The sequence below is a fragment of the Oreochromis niloticus genome, linkage group LG4, assembly GCF_001858045.2.
Source record: "Oreochromis niloticus isolate F11D_XX linkage group LG4, O_niloticus_UMD_NMBU, whole genome shotgun sequence".
Taxonomy (NCBI): domain Eukaryota; kingdom Metazoa; phylum Chordata; class Actinopteri; order Cichliformes; family Cichlidae; genus Oreochromis; species Oreochromis niloticus.
Window position 1 is genome coordinate 16,861,047 of NC_031969.2, and position 14,425 is coordinate 16,875,471.

The window sequence follows — 14,425 nt, forward strand, 5'->3', positions numbered from 1 at the left end:
GCTTTAATGACGCCGCTAATGTTCACCTCCCTCACTTTAATGGAGGTTTTAATTACGCGTTTTAGCCCCGAGGTCACAGAGGTTCAGGATATCAGAATATCTTATATTCAGAGGTATGCAAATGTTAGTTAAATTGTTTCAAGTCAATCTTGTAAACACAAGGAAAGTCATTCAGATCTGTTAAACTTGCACATTTACATCTTTGTAAAGGCACAATCAGAGCTTCTTTATTCATTTATTGCTTGAGTACCTAATAAAGTGACCTCTAATCAATGCTTAATAGCCACCTCTGTGTTCCTGGATGATTTGGCTGAGCCACTTCAAACTCTTTCTGCAAACTTTTTATGCAACAAGGATCGGCGAGTCATGTGAAATTTAGTGTCATATGACAGGTCCTCTGCAGCCTTTTCACACAGGACTACTGCACAAAGTCTCTGTAAAAGTGCAATAAATCTATTTTAAACAGAGACAGAACTGATGACTTCATGGTTTATTAAGACATACAGGGACATCTTTCATCCTGTAACCATGACAAGAAAGTAAAGGTTTGCTTAATATAATAGACAATAAGAATTATCGAGCAGTGGATTGTGTGTGAGGCCACAACTAAATTGAAATAAATAAAAACTCTATCTAGACTTCCTTTCACACACTTACACGACAGCTAAAACCAGTTGCATTATAGACATAACAGTCTCTTTGGATATCTATGACATTTCAGCTGTCTGAACAGTAAGAAAAAAATGCTGTACTTGTTCAAACAAGTAAATACTGGAAAGCATTAAAACAGGAAAGCATCGCCACCGTTTCCCATTCAATAAGTCGTTCAGTTACAGCACTGCATGTATGACAGTACACAGTCTTGAAGCTGACCCAGGATCAGGCTGAAGTGTTCAGTTTGACAAACAAAAGGGGTAAACCAGAGGAGCAAAGACAGTCGTTTCTAACAGAGCAGCCAATTAATCCGTTTTCTTGCCGGCGGCCAGCTTGTCGACGTGTTGAGCGAAGGTCTCGGCCACAATCAGAGGGAACACCAGAGAAGCATCGGCGTATACCTGAGAACCAAGAACAGAGCAGCTGATCACTTTTCTATTATAAAAATCATATTTTTAAACAATGATGCTGTATTATTGTTGTTCACTGAAGTGAAACTAGACAGTTTTCCTATTTATGCTTTTCAGTGCCTTGGATGCACTCTGAGCACAAACACTGTGCAGACACTGCCACCTTGAGGCCAAAATGAGGAACACATCTCCTAGTTGCACCACCAACCATTTTTCCCCTTCTGTTTGACTGGTTCTCGTTCCTTCGTTGCGGGCACAGCAAACTGTTGCTCTGCTTTGTTGCCTCGCTACCGTTTCTGTTCCAGTATGAAAATATATCTAAACACTTTGAATGCCCCTAAAACTGATTTCACTGGAAAAGAAGGACGGCAAATGAAGGAACTCTCCAAAGATGGAACAATGAAAGCAATAAAAACGCAGGTAGCTCAGATCAAACAGAGGGAAATTCTTTGTTATTAAAAACTCACCGGCCACTTCAATATGCACATCTATTCATACACTGCTGAACTACTGGGATTTGCATACAAGAGAGTGATCTCAAACTGGTTTTCGGAACAGGACAATGAGTTCACTGTACTCAAATCACCAGACCACAGTCACCAGATCTCAAACCAGGGGAACGGCTTTGGGATGTGGTGAAACAACAAAGTCTCATCAGAAAGCCGACAAATCTGCAGAAACTGTGTGATGCAGTCCTGTCAATATGGACCAAAATATGTGAGGATAGTTTCCAGCACCTTGGAGAATTAATGCAGTTTTGAAGGTAAAAGGGGTCCGATCCAGCAGCACCAAGGCATACCTAATAAAGTGGCCGTGACTCTATGTTAAGCATGACAAAACCGCCCCTCAGCCTCTTAGTAGCACCTATTGTGTAAATGTAAAAATCTAAGGTGATTTTCAGAAAAGTTGACCTCTGACCTTGAGGTTCAGGTTACTGAGATCCAAACTGCACTTACAGTATGAATTTGAAAATCCCGTGTTCACAAACACCCTGATATTACCCCATCAACCTTTGACAGCTAACAAGTAAAAACCCATTAATTCAATATACTAGCTTTAGCTTCTTAGACATTACCCAGTAGTCATGAAAACAAATGTTTGGATCAGTCTGGCCAGCAGTTATACGATCTCAACCCTGCTAACCGACAATTGCAATGTCTCCTTGATGCCTGAATGATCCCACAAGTGCATGGAGCTGATGTGTCCAGTACAGCAAGCGTATGGGTGTTATGTACTCCACTCTTAAATCAAACAAAGGAGTTTTCAGTTCTTAAAACATCTCAGAAACTGACTTGTGTGCTAAAAAGAAAAAAAAAAAAAAAACAACCAAAAAAAATCCCCCGAAGACATCTCAAAATCTGATGTAAATAAAGACCATCTGACGTAAAAACAGGAGGTAAAGTTGACATTTATCATCACCTTAACAGGTTTGGCATCTGTTCTGATCTTGCCCCAAGATACAGCCTCGTCAGGTCTGGCCCCCGAGTCGGAGCCATCAAACTCCTGCCCCGTGTTCACATACACCACGTAGTCAGCTCCATTTCTCTGGCAGGAGAGAGAGAGAGTGTCAAAACAGGATGCTGATTAGGTTTGTGAGGAAGGTTGCTTTACTCGTTTAAACTTGTTAATATTTCTCGAAATAAGAACAATTTCTTATGAAAGGTTCACAGTAACTTACAGGTAGAACATTTCACAAGTATTACAGTGAATCTGTGAAGTAACTGCAGGCTGTAACTGTTAAAGCAGCTACAGTGGAAATACTCAAAGCCAGCCCACGTTCCTCAGATTTGTACTCAAGTAGAACCTCGTAGGTACAACCTAATTTATCAAACTTTTTCAGAAGTGAGAAAAGTTCAAGCTAAAGATCAAAGAATTTAGTTACCATAAGATTTGCGTTGGCTATATGATGTTTGACCAGCCCCCCTCCCAGGATGATCATCCCCGTCCTCTTGGCGAAAACCGCCTGGCTGTTCAACCTGCGAATATCTGAAAATAAAGCGCGCATTAGCAACACGAAACGACTAAAAACCTGCGTGGCGAGCTTGTTCCGCAACATCGCCGCTGCTTCAAACCTTCTACGATGTCCAGAATCAAGCCGGGGTTCTTATACGAGTGGAAGTAGATCATGTCGCCAAGAGAGCCGTCTGTCAGAGCGGGGCTGAACACCGGGATGTTATTCTGAAAAGTAACACGACAGCACATTTAGCCACTAAACAGCACAGCCAGTGCAAAGTAAGCAAAGCAAGTGAGAGCAGAAGGAGGTGCATAACCACCTTGTACGCCCAGTAGTAGACAGAGTCTGTATTATTTATCTCCTTTCCAAGTCGGTGGATCATTTTGGAGGGAGTCCAGCGGGTGCCCTGGAATCACAGAAACTTCTTATTATTCCTAATTTTTTTTAAGTTGTATATTACATATTAAACCTAACAAGTGCATAAGACTAACAACTATTGTTGCAGTAGGCTTTGGGGTGCAGGGAGAGACTCACCTCTGTGTTCTGCTCCAGCAACATCTGGTCCAGGATGGGCATCAGCCAGTCTTCAAATTTACAGTAGTTATCGTTGGGCACCACCAGATTACCAATTCTACAGCCAGTGAGGACACAGGGAAACGGACAAAATCAATACATCAGCAGGTTTTTCTATGTCAACCAAGGTCACAGATGAGCACCTGCCTGTCAAATCCTTGCACCAACACAACATGTGCCATTTGTGATGAAAGCATAAAGATAAGAAAAGACATACAGAGAAACTTGTGCACGATTATGAGGTCAAACACTGTGTCCTTGGGTTAGATACTGTACCCCGAGTTGCCTCCAGCGCATCCATCGGGGTGATCAGAGTGTGAGTGTGTGTGACTGGTAGATATAAGTGCTTCGGTATCGATAAAAGCAGTGTATGAATGTGTGTGTGACTGGGTGAATGAGACTTGTGGAAAGGTCTTATAAATTGTGTTATATAAGCACCAGTCCAATCCAATCCATTTAGTTTAATGGCACTGCTTCCTCTCTGTGCAGTGCCATCGATCATAAAGCGAATAAGCATGTTTTCTTTAAAGTGGACCTATTATTGCTTTGCCTTATATACTGTTCATCTACACTGTTTAAAAAAAGTTTCAAAAGGGGAAGTCAAACAGAAGAAAGCCAGGGGGATGAGCTAAAACGGAAGCTGAAGAGTGGCCACAACAAACAGTTTTATATTTTACTATTAATATTTTTATTTTACATGTTAGCTTACAGATACACTGCGGCAGCCCTAACAAACCTGTTGATGCCTCTCAGGCGGAGCTCCTTGCCGGGGAGGCTGAAGTCTCCCAGGTAGGTGTGAGCCAGGCACTTGATTAAATCCTCCTCGACGCCTCCTGCTGTGGTTACAATCACATCCACCTGACGCAGAGGAACAGATTCTAAGAAACCGGGTGACTGATTTAGAACTTATGTGGATCGTTACATGAGACGTGTCATTATGTACCATTTTGTGCTGCGCCAAATAGCGGATGCTTTCTCTGACTCCGGAGCTGATGAGGTTGGAGGTGTACCCCAAGAAGATGGTGCAGCCTGACTTTGGGGTTTCCGACTCATTTCCTTCCCCTTCCTCCACTGGTTCGAGACGCTTCTCGATCTGTGGTGGCCGAAATCATTGGTGAGCAACAGATAAACAGATATCGCAAACATACAACGTGGATCACTATGGCAACAAACACACCTTACAAGTGAGGCCAAACACAACAGCGTTGAGCAGCTGGCTCCAAAACCACCGCTGGCTCAATGTCAAACCTTCATCAAAGTCAACAAATTTGTACTTTTGCACTCCATCTCCAAGTTTTGAGGTAAACAGAGCGCAGGATAAAAGTGAGGTTTGATTGTGGGTGTGACACATGTGCCCGGTCTGGAGTGACTGATAAGCCTTTTGGATGAGGAGGGCGAATAAAAGTCTCTCAGTGTCAGTGGAGCAAGACTCCAGGAAGTTAAAAGCTTTTAGGGTTCTTTGTTTTGTTTTGTTTTTTTTAAATAGTGACATATTCATATCAATATGATCCCTATGATTCCCATCAATAGGATTCCTCTTGTACTGCAGTGGAAGAAGAAATGCCAAAAGATGCACATAGCATAACCTGGGCAAGCAAAACCAAAACTATCTATAAGACAAAAGGAGAAGGTGTGGGTGCCAGACACCTTGTAGTCGTTTACTGAAAGTTAATAACCCCCCCCAAAGGCATTCCTCTCACCATGGTGTTGATCTCCTGGATAGCCAGGGCTAAGCTGCTGGCCTGGAAACCCGTGGTGAGATAGGACTTCAGCACCGCATGGAGATCGACTCCCTGGTTGAAGTCGTAACCTCTGATTTTCGGCATGTCCTTGGGGAGGTCACAGCTAGGCTTCAGGACAGCCTCCATGGCAACTGAGGGCGCCTGGTCTGCCATCTTTTCTGCAAAAGACAATCACCAAACAGAGACTCTTTGAGATTTCCACAGAGATGGGCCTTCTTGGAGGTTTTCAGCATATTTTAGGTAAAAAAAATAAATAAATATAACGCACACTTGCAGATCCAGCTTATTCAGGATGTTATTTATTTGAATGTGCAAATGTTGGGAAGAACATTTTCCTGAAACATTTGGTTACTGGAGTGTTTGCATGTAAAGAAACTAAAGTTAGTGGATTCCTAGTAAAAATTTGAATAACTGAATTCCTGGAAAGGCTAGCAGCATGTTTCTAAGGTGGATGTCCATCCTGCAGATTCCTTTAAAGTGCACCTACTGCAGTTTTCCTGATTTTCTATACATCATTCATTACAGTGCTAAAAACCTCATAGAAAGGTCAACATATGCAAAAGTAATCCATGTGAACCAGAAGTGGAGACTATATACTGCTTTGTTTTTGGGCCTCCGAATGATGTCAGTGAGGGAGGATTTCTTCATTTGGTCAGCTAAGGCTCTGTGAACAACAGCTCCACCCATCTGCTATTGAAACCTTCTGTTTCCGAGGGCAGCCAATCAGAAGAAAGCAGGTTTTTAGGGAAGCGGTTGAGGGCAGGTACAAGATAAATAAGGATTATTTTAACTGTTATTTACATAAAGATACTCTAGTAGATTCCATAAGTAAAAACATGGAGCTGGAAATGAGCAGATAGCAGGTCTGTTGTATATTCTCGTATCTGGTGGCTCAAAATCTCTTTAATTTCATACCGTAGTTGAAGTGAAGGAAAATAACTTGTATATTTATTACCACAGCAATGTACTGCAGTTACATTGCTATAGATCTGCTGCACAGTTTACTCAACTATGCTGTAATTTTACTCGTTAACACTTTACATAAACATATGGCAAGCTTATAAAATCAGCTATCTGATTTTATGAGTACTAACGCTGTGAGAGGTGACTGGGCATTGATTTATCAGGATATTCTAATACTTATTTTGAGGATTACATATCTGGTGATTTCGTTAATGCACATGCTAATGTGAGAGTAAGCAGATGAATATTTTAAGTGTAAATGCGACTTATGGCCATCACGTTGGTTTTGATGAGCTTTTAAAAAAATAACATCGATTTCACAGCCACAAAATATCTAAACTTTAAAAATCCTGTGGTTTAGATGTAAAATTCCACTTATTTTTGGAAGAAATGCCTTTGTACAGGGACTTGTCTTTATTAAAAGAGCATATGGCGTTTAGCAGGTGCTAAAACATCAATGAAAACATACAAAATCCATGTGATCAGACGTTAGCTAGAAGCTAACTCTGAGTCAAACTAGCTTGAATCGCGACTTAACATCTAAAAGAGAAATGAAGACATACCTGTTCTTGAAGAGGCGTCAGGTGATGAAGAAGGCTGAGCAATAAACGGCTGTCACTACGCGCAAAAAAACAAATATTGAAGATTTGTATTCCCCTAAACGTCGCATGGATCGCCTGTGAGAAACGAGCTACTTCTACGGAAAGTGAAAAGGGACAAATGTGACCCAGGTTGCCCTTTTTTTTTTTAGCTACTCTACCTTTGTGATGTTCACAGTGTTTTTATTTCTCATCTTCCACATATAGACAAATAGTAATATTTTAGGAGATTTTTTTCCCACCCCTTCTTAGATCTCCGCAGAATTCCGTGAAGTTTCCCATTGTTTTGAGTGTCAATCAGTCCAGTGAGGGCTAATCACAAATCCTTTTTATGCTACACCCACCAGTTGCAGTCAGCCATGATCACTAATGAGAAATTAACAGGCCTTGACCATTTCAAGTTAAAACACAGTATAGAACCTTCAGCACCACTTATTAAAAGATTTGGGTGTAAAAGATAGTGTTGGGCCTGTATGTATACTGTTGAGGCTGTGTGGATTAGAGAAAATCCTAAATTTCCAATTCTTGTTTTTTTAAGTCATGCCCATGAGGAGTGTATGTAAACTTCTGACATAACTTTAGATGAATACTGTAATACTATGCAGTATGTTTTAATATTAGGGGAATATTTGACCTTGTTAAAATATTTTTCTCTATATCAAACACATTGTGAGAGCTCAGCAGTGTGTCACACATGCATTCGTTTCCCATCTGCCCTGATGTAATTAAAAAAAAAAAACTTGTCCTAAAATTTGTCATTCATCAGGACCCACTAATCACTGAACTCAAAAAGAGTCAGATGAGCTCAAACTTTTGTACTATCATAAAATCTTCTGTCAAAGTACAGACACATAATCTTGGTTTAAGGGCAGACCACATCTCTGAAGCACAGCCTCCAGCAGTGCCTGTGAAGAGATGTGATGTTTGTGACATTTCCACCACTGTGTTGTCTGACCTTTTCTATCACAGAGTCTTTGAACTGGCCCCAACAGGGAATTAAAAAAAATAAACAGAGGAGGGTACAGGTCAAAAGGAGGAGTCGGGAGCATCTCTGAGCAGATGCTCCTGTATAACCTGAGCTGTTTAGATCAGGTAAGTGACTGGTGTAACTCATTTTCCTGCTGCTAACTTTGGTGTCATAGGAGTACATTTTATTTCTGTGTTTTTGCTCTCAAGACAATGTCAGGAAAGATGTGCAGCAGCAGCAGCAGTGTTATTCAGGCACAAAAACTGGTGGATCAACTTCGGGTAGAGGCAAGCATGGAGAGATTCAAGGTGGGTAAGAAACTAAATCACCTTTATAGAGGCGGGCAGATTGATATAAATATTAATTGGATTGATACTAAGCATGATTTGGTTGATATTTGTTTCCATCCTCTACGTTCAGTATGTAGATCACTAAATTGTATTAAATTAATACTTTTTTTGGGGGGGGGGATAAAATACTATAATTTCAGCACGCGCTATGAATAATGTCTGAATCTTTTTGTGTTTATTGTCACATCAGTTTTATTTAAAGCCTTCAGCACATTTAAACAACAGAAGCAGATCCAAAGTGCTTTAGACACATACACATTTACATTCCAGGTCTCCAAAAAACCAAAAACAGTTACAAAATACATAGAAATCTGAAATGTGTTTTGTAGTGTTAATTGTTGAATGTAAAAATCAGTGTTTTAGTGGTCATTAAGATGTGTTCAGAATTTGAAAACTTATGATTCCTCTGGTTGAATTTATGACACACTGCCCTCCCGACATAAGCTGGCGACATAAGTTAAAGGTATCAGTATCTGTATTTACCTGGTATTGGATCAATATTAATTTTTAGTATTTTACACTTTAATTGCTCCATTAAAGTCCCTCCTTCTCCAAAGTACTGAATAAAATATATATATATATATATATATATATATATATATATACATATATATACATATTCATTTTATTTTATTTTTTAAACATCCCATGCTCACTGTCCAACAGTTTTTCATACTTGTGTCTAAAATCCAGTCAACTCTCTGCCCCAGCAGATCTCTCTGACAGCAGCAGATTTAGTCCAGTACTGTCAGGAGCACAGGCGCAGCGACCCCCTGCTCACCGGCATAGCCGCTTCATCCAATCCCTTCAAAGATAAGAAGACCTGTGTGATTCTTTGACGGCTCCCAGACGGCGCTGTGAGGAAAACCTCTGTCTGAGAACACAACCACGAACATGCACTGTGTAAACGATAATACATGTTCTCATCTGGGAAATCACAAAATAATCCACGCACTTGATTTTTAGAACATTTAATGTTGTCTTCTGTGGAAACAGTCTCTCAGCACGTTTGTAAATGATTTTTGGTCAATATTAAAATCACACACAGCATATGGACACAAATAATAACGCTTTCTTGACTGTATTCAAATAAATAGCTATAGAACTACGATCAGTGTGTCACAGCAATAAATACTTTACTGTACATGAAACATTTAAGTTAATTAAGTAATTATTGTTGTATAATGCCAGTTTACATATGAGATTCAATAAATGTATTAAAATTACAAACATTTACATGTCTGTGGTTTCAGTGGTTTGAACATAGCATATTTAAAGTGTCTTTAAGAGTGATTAGGTCAGTAGTGGCACAAAATGAAAATTTTGGGGGAAAACATTGGAAATAAACATTTGTTTTTTTCATCTGTAGAAAAATCTTGTCAGTGGCTCAAACAAGATAGAAATAAAAATAATAAAAATACAATGTGAGGGTTTGTGACAAAACGAAAATACCTGAAATATCCTCCACCACACATTTACAACTAAATTAAACAACTGAAAGCAGTCATTTCAAAATAGTTTACTTAAAAATTAAAAATAACCTGATTGGTCATCATCTGTCGTCATTGTCATCTCTTCTCTTCTCTTTTGTGTTCGTCTGTTTACTCAGCACTTACATGACTGTTGATATAGCCAGGCTTCCAGGCAACGGCAGCTTCTTTATTTGTTATTATACGTTTGTTGATTTGTATAGAGACACAGAACAACACAACAAAGACCGGGGTTCCTGTTTTCAGTGTTGCCATGTAGTTTCTTCCACTTCATTTTCGGGGCCTCCAGATTTGCACCCTGACATCACCGGACGCTACGGCGAGGACTCCGGCCTCCACGCTCAGCTGAAAGTTTTCACACAGTGCAGTGAGAGAAACGAGAGGGAGAGAGCAGACACATGAACAATGAAAAGAAGCCCACATTAATAAAGTTAAAATATCATCACTGATGCCCCGAGAGAGAACTGTCAGTACTTTGCAATCACTAATATTGAATCCCTCCAAAAAAGTTCAAAAGGTGTCGTCTTTGATCATCCGAAAAAAACAAAAAAAACAAAACTATAGCAACCCCTCAGCTACTGCAGAACTGACAGATCCTAACCAAAACCAGAAAGAGAGCAAATATAAAACCAGTTTTAAAGTCTCTGCATTGGCTTCCTGACAAGTTTTATACGGTGTGTGTTTGCTGGGGCTTTTTTGCACATGTTGCTGTTCTGTAAAGCATTCTGAGCTACAAAGTTGTATAAAAAAAGTTGCTATATAAGCAAAGTGTTAACTGACTGCACAGCACTCACCCCATGGACCCCAGCTTGATAGTGCAGGGTGCTTAACGTCCTCGGAGGCGCGCATGGTATATGAACCTGAAGCCCAGGCGGGAAAATTACAATTCATGACTTTAAAGACATTCAGTAGCAGAATTCCAGCAGCTTAAGTTAACGAAGAATTCTCTCACCTTGACGGTGCAATCAGATGAACAGGTGTAGAGGCTTCCGGAGGATCTGTGGATGCCAGTGATCAGAGCTGTGTGTCCCACATCAAACTGGGAGACAGCCTTAAAGGTCCCCGCCTGCATGGTAAAGGAGTGCAGCATGCCGCCGTTGTCTCCTGCCCACACCTCACAGCCACTGTAGCTCATGGACAGCAGGTAGGAGCTCAGCTGTAAAGTGGTGGGTTGGGTGGAGTTAGTGGCTTGGTGTAAAGGTGGATATAAGTATGTTTACAAAAGCACAAGCTCTTCAAGAAATCTACCCGAAGTCTCTTCAAGCCTTTGCCTGCTCTGCGGTCATAGACGGCCACAGTGCAGTCTTTACTCCCTGAGATGATGTATTTGTCATCTGCACAGAGGCACATTACGGCGTTACTGTGCATACGGATGCTTTTCACCAGTGGTGCAGCAGCTGTGGACAAAAACAGACAGAATCCACCTCAGCAAGTCATTTGTCTGTATAACTGCTTTGCATTTACTAAACTCTTGACCCTCATGTGCACTTTCTACACAGCAAAACAAGCTTCATATAAATCCCTCTCACCTCTGGTGTCATACATGCTGACCTGCTTGTCAAATGTACCAGCCAGCAACATGTCGGGCTGACAGGACAAGCAGAGAACAGCAGCCCTGGTCCTGATGAGGGCCCTATCTGCACCTCCTGCCTGCAGGTCCCACAGCCTCACAGTGCTGTCAAAGCCCCCTGAGGCCAGCAGAGGTCCTTGAGATGCCAGGCACCAGACCCAGCCTCGATGGCTGCTAAAATCACCCTGCCGTCCCATCGTGTGCAGCAGCGAGCCCAGCTCCAGATCCCAGAGCTTTACGTTCCAGTCTCTGGAAGCTGTGGCACAGACCTTCCCCTCTCCCCCAAGGAGGAGGACCGAGTTTACATGGGCAATGTGGCCTGAAGGCAGGGTAATGCACTCCAGTGCTGGTGGTGGGCTTGGACTTCTTGCCTCTACATGTTGCCCATTACCCAGATTCCTGTGGTCTGGCAAGTCTTCTTGGTGATTAAGAAGTGCATCTCGGCCCTCGTTGGCATTAAAAACCCTTCTGTGGTCCATTTCTTCTTCCATTAGTGCTGCAGCATCACCCTCTAGTCTGTCTTCAAGCTCTTCTCTTAATCTCGCTACTTGGTCCCCACCTAAGACATGCTGCATTTCACCCTCTTCACCTTCCATTGCCACCTCCATTGCTTCATCCGCGCCATAAGCAACCTCCTGCACCGCCACTCCCACTCCCACTCCCACTCCCACCCCTTCCACCTCACCCTCTCCACCATCATCCTGGCCTCCCACACCAGGCTCCCCATCCTGAGGAATCGCTTGCTCCCTTCTCTCCTCATCCTCCTGGTTTTGTCTGGCCACATGCTCAACTTCACCCGACCAGCAGGTTATGAGCTGTTCCATCTCCAGGCAGGCACCAGGCCAGTCAAAGTCCTCCCTTGGCCCCACTGGAAAAGCAGCTCTCGATCCCACCAGCCTCTGTGCTCGGAGCTGCCAGGCGGTCCTGTCCTGCCCCACGTTACTCAGCGCATGGCAGACCTGAAACAAGAAGGGGCAGGCATCTAAGGACATTTAAACATCTGCATGAGACAAATGTGGCCATGTGCCAAACATCTGTATTTTCCTGATTCATCTTTAACCCTTTCCCCCTTTTGGACGCCTGCTATGGGTAATTTTTGTTTCTCTTTGTTGAACTGAGCAGTTTCAGTCATATTTCAGGGCTGCTTCCAGAAGTTTGTGAGGGTGATCTCTGCCCATACAGCTTACTAGGAATACCCTTCGAAAAACCCAGTGCCCATTCTAACAGTTGTCAAACCAGGTCTTTATTGACATATACTGAGGTGTTAAAACTCATCTTTAAAGGTACCGGGGACCCCATCAAATGTTGTCTTTACAAAAAAAAAGAGTTAAATAACCAACCGTAAAAAAGGCTTTCAAACAAACCTTTGGCAGCACGTTGACTACAAAGTGAACAGGAAGATATGAGACAATGTGGATTAATATCTCCCATGGTAATGACAACAAGCCACCGGACTCAGCTGAAGGTGAGGGGCTGATATCTGCTGAGGATGAGTGGCTGGTGGTCAGCAGACTGAGAAGATTAGATAAACACAGATTAATTATTTTCTTCATGACACTGTGCCACATGAAAACCCACCTGATTGAGTGTGAGGAGAAAAAAAATAAATAAACAAGGCTCACCCATGCAGGTCAGGCCTGGTGGCTTCAGTGCTCCTCACCTGGTCAGGAAATGGCTGCTCACCGCGAACACCTGCCTCACCTTCCTGCAGGTTATCCCCGACCTCAGACATCACCTTTCTCCTCCAGAAGGCTAACTCATGGACTTTAGACTAACTTTATTTTGTGTTTTAATAAAGGTGGAGCTCTTTAAGCTTAGCTTAATCTCAACTACACTGATGATGTTCGTATTCAGCGAAACTCTGCCTGAGGAAAGCTTTAGGTACCCGTCACAAATGAACGCTTTCCTTTCCTTGATAGCTGCTAACTGCAAACGAAATACGGCTGTAAGACGCCCAGATAGCGGTTATCTTCCAAGTTCTGCCTGCTACTCCCTAAAAACAAAACCTGAAAGCGTTTACCGCTTCCTAAAACTTACCGCCTGAGTCAGCGTTACTAAAGCGGAATATAAATCGAATTAAAGGCTAATGTAAGGCAGAGGCACCAATTGTTGTTTCTGTCCTATCATCAAACACACACAAACACACACACACACACACACACACACACACACACACACACACACACACACACACACACACACACACACACACACACACACACACAAATATTCAAACAGCAGTTCCGATGTCGTCATCAAACTGTGCAGCAGAATTACAATTCTATTGGTTGCGATTAGATCAGCCGGGGTGAGGGAGGGGGACACCCTCATGGGTGATTGGTGGATACGTTGTCAACGCGACCGTCACGGGGAAGACTTTCCTAAAAGCTCTTCCCCTGATATATACTATCAGTTTTTGTATTTCACGTAATGGAGGCTTTCTAGAAAAGTTAATACATTTATTTCTGAAATAAATGTATTAAAATAAAATTTTAAAAATTTTTTTTAAAAAAATGCTGGCTCTTAAAGTACCACACTTATGACCGACATTAAAGTAGTATGCGCCTATTTAACACCATGTACAGTTTACACAAGAGAATTTAATTTCTTATATGAATGTTATTTATTTTAATTGTCATAAACAGGATATGGCAAGTAATAATAATAAGTGTACTGCATTAAATTATTTAAAGACCGGATATCCCACCTGCTGTAAGTAATGACGTATGAAGCATGCTTCCGGGTCAAAACTAATTATCAAGGCTGTTATGTTTTTAACATGTTTTACTGCTTTGTGTCTTGTTCTATTTAATCTGAACAAGCCCCTAATTCAGTGATCACTGTCGACCTCTCTCGGTTTTTATAGCCACTGTTTATTTTAAAACTGTTTTTAAAGAGAGAGAAGCACTTTCAAGAGTTTCTCTCAAAATGTTTTAGGGACTTTGAAATGATGGTGGTATATATGATCATAGACAACAAAATTCTGAGTCGACTCAAAGCTTATAGAAAAAAAACTTTTATTTTCCCCTATTCACAAAAATTAAATAAAAAGGGATACACCAGATTACATCCAACCTGCACCACAGTTCAGCAACAAAAAAAAAAAAAAAAAAAAAAAAAAGGTAATACATGAAATTCAACTGCTGGCCTTGA

The 14,425-nt window shown here is 41.5% G+C and overlaps 3 protein-coding genes across 3 annotated transcripts; 1 reads left to right on the plus strand and 2 right to left on the minus strand.

The window, feature by feature from the left end:
- Window positions 1–475: 475 nt before the first annotated feature.
- On the minus strand, window positions 476–7,130 carry dhps (deoxyhypusine synthase). The gene is made up of 10 exons (XM_003452809.5): window positions 6,860–7,130; window positions 5,292–5,491; window positions 4,535–4,684; window positions 4,328–4,449; window positions 3,553–3,649; window positions 3,338–3,424; window positions 3,137–3,242; window positions 2,947–3,050; window positions 2,484–2,609; window positions 476–1,055 (listed from the first exon to the last, which is right to left on the minus strand). Exons 2-10 carry the CDS (start codon window positions 5,484–5,486, stop codon window positions 960–962), a joined length of 1,083 nt encoding a protein of 360 aa, XP_003452857.1. The 5' UTR covers window positions 5,487–5,491; window positions 6,860–7,130; the 3' UTR covers window positions 476–959.
- Window positions 5,611–9,501, plus strand: LOC100711863 (guanine nucleotide-binding protein G(I)/G(S)/G(O) subunit gamma-7). The gene is made up of 4 exons (XM_003452811.5): window positions 5,611–6,196; window positions 7,865–7,987; window positions 8,072–8,170; window positions 8,926–9,501. The coding sequence occupies exons 2-4, from the start codon at window positions 7,955–7,957 to the stop codon at window positions 9,049–9,051; spliced, it is 258 nt and encodes an 85-aa protein (XP_003452859.2). The 5' UTR covers window positions 5,611–6,196; window positions 7,865–7,954; the 3' UTR covers window positions 9,052–9,501.
- fbxw9 (F-box and WD repeat domain containing 9) lies at window positions 9,172–13,458 on the minus strand. The gene is made up of 7 exons (XM_003452850.5): window positions 12,895–13,458; window positions 12,637–12,784; window positions 11,232–12,231; window positions 10,951–11,099; window positions 10,655–10,858; window positions 10,497–10,562; window positions 9,172–10,047 (listed from the first exon to the last, which is right to left on the minus strand). The coding sequence occupies exons 1-7, from the start codon at window positions 13,002–13,004 to the stop codon at window positions 9,973–9,975; spliced, it is 1,752 nt and encodes a 583-aa protein (XP_003452898.1). The 5' UTR covers window positions 13,005–13,458; the 3' UTR covers window positions 9,172–9,972.
- Window positions 13,459–14,425: the final 967 nt, after the last annotated feature.

Coding starts and splice junctions, on each gene's coding strand:
- dhps (XM_003452809.5), bottom strand. CDS start 5,486: ATGGCAGACCAGGCGCCCTCAGTTGCCATGGAGGCTGTCCTGAAGCCT. Junction 4,685..5,291: donor TCCAGGAGATCAACACCATG/GTGAGAGGAATG, acceptor CGGCCACCACAG/ATCGAGAAGCGTCTCGAACC. Junction 3,650..4,327: donor CGCCTGAGAGGCATCAACAG/GTTTGTTAGGGC, acceptor CACTGGCTGTAG/AATTGGTAATCTGGTGGTGC.
- LOC100711863 (XM_003452811.5), top strand. CDS start 7,955: ATGCTCCTGTATAACCTGAGCTGTTTAGATCAG. Junction 7,988..8,071: donor ACCTGAGCTGTTTAGATCAG/GTAAGTGACTGG, acceptor TTTGCTCTCAAG/ACAATGTCAGGAAAGATGTG. Junction 8,171..8,925: donor CAAGCATGGAGAGATTCAAG/GTGGGTAAGAAA, acceptor CTGCCCCAGCAG/ATCTCTCTGACAGCAGCAGA.
- fbxw9 (XM_003452850.5), bottom strand. CDS start 13,004: ATGTCTGAGGTCGGGGATAACCTGCAGGAAGGTGAGGCAGGTGTTCGC. Junction 10,859..10,950: donor AAGGCTTGAAGAGACTTCGG/GTAGATTTCTTG, acceptor ACCACTTTACAG/CTGAGCTCCTACCTGCTGTC. Junction 10,048..10,496: donor ATCAAGCTGGGGTCCATGGG/GTGAGTGCTGTG, acceptor GAAAACTTTCAG/CTGAGCGTGGAGGCCGGAGT.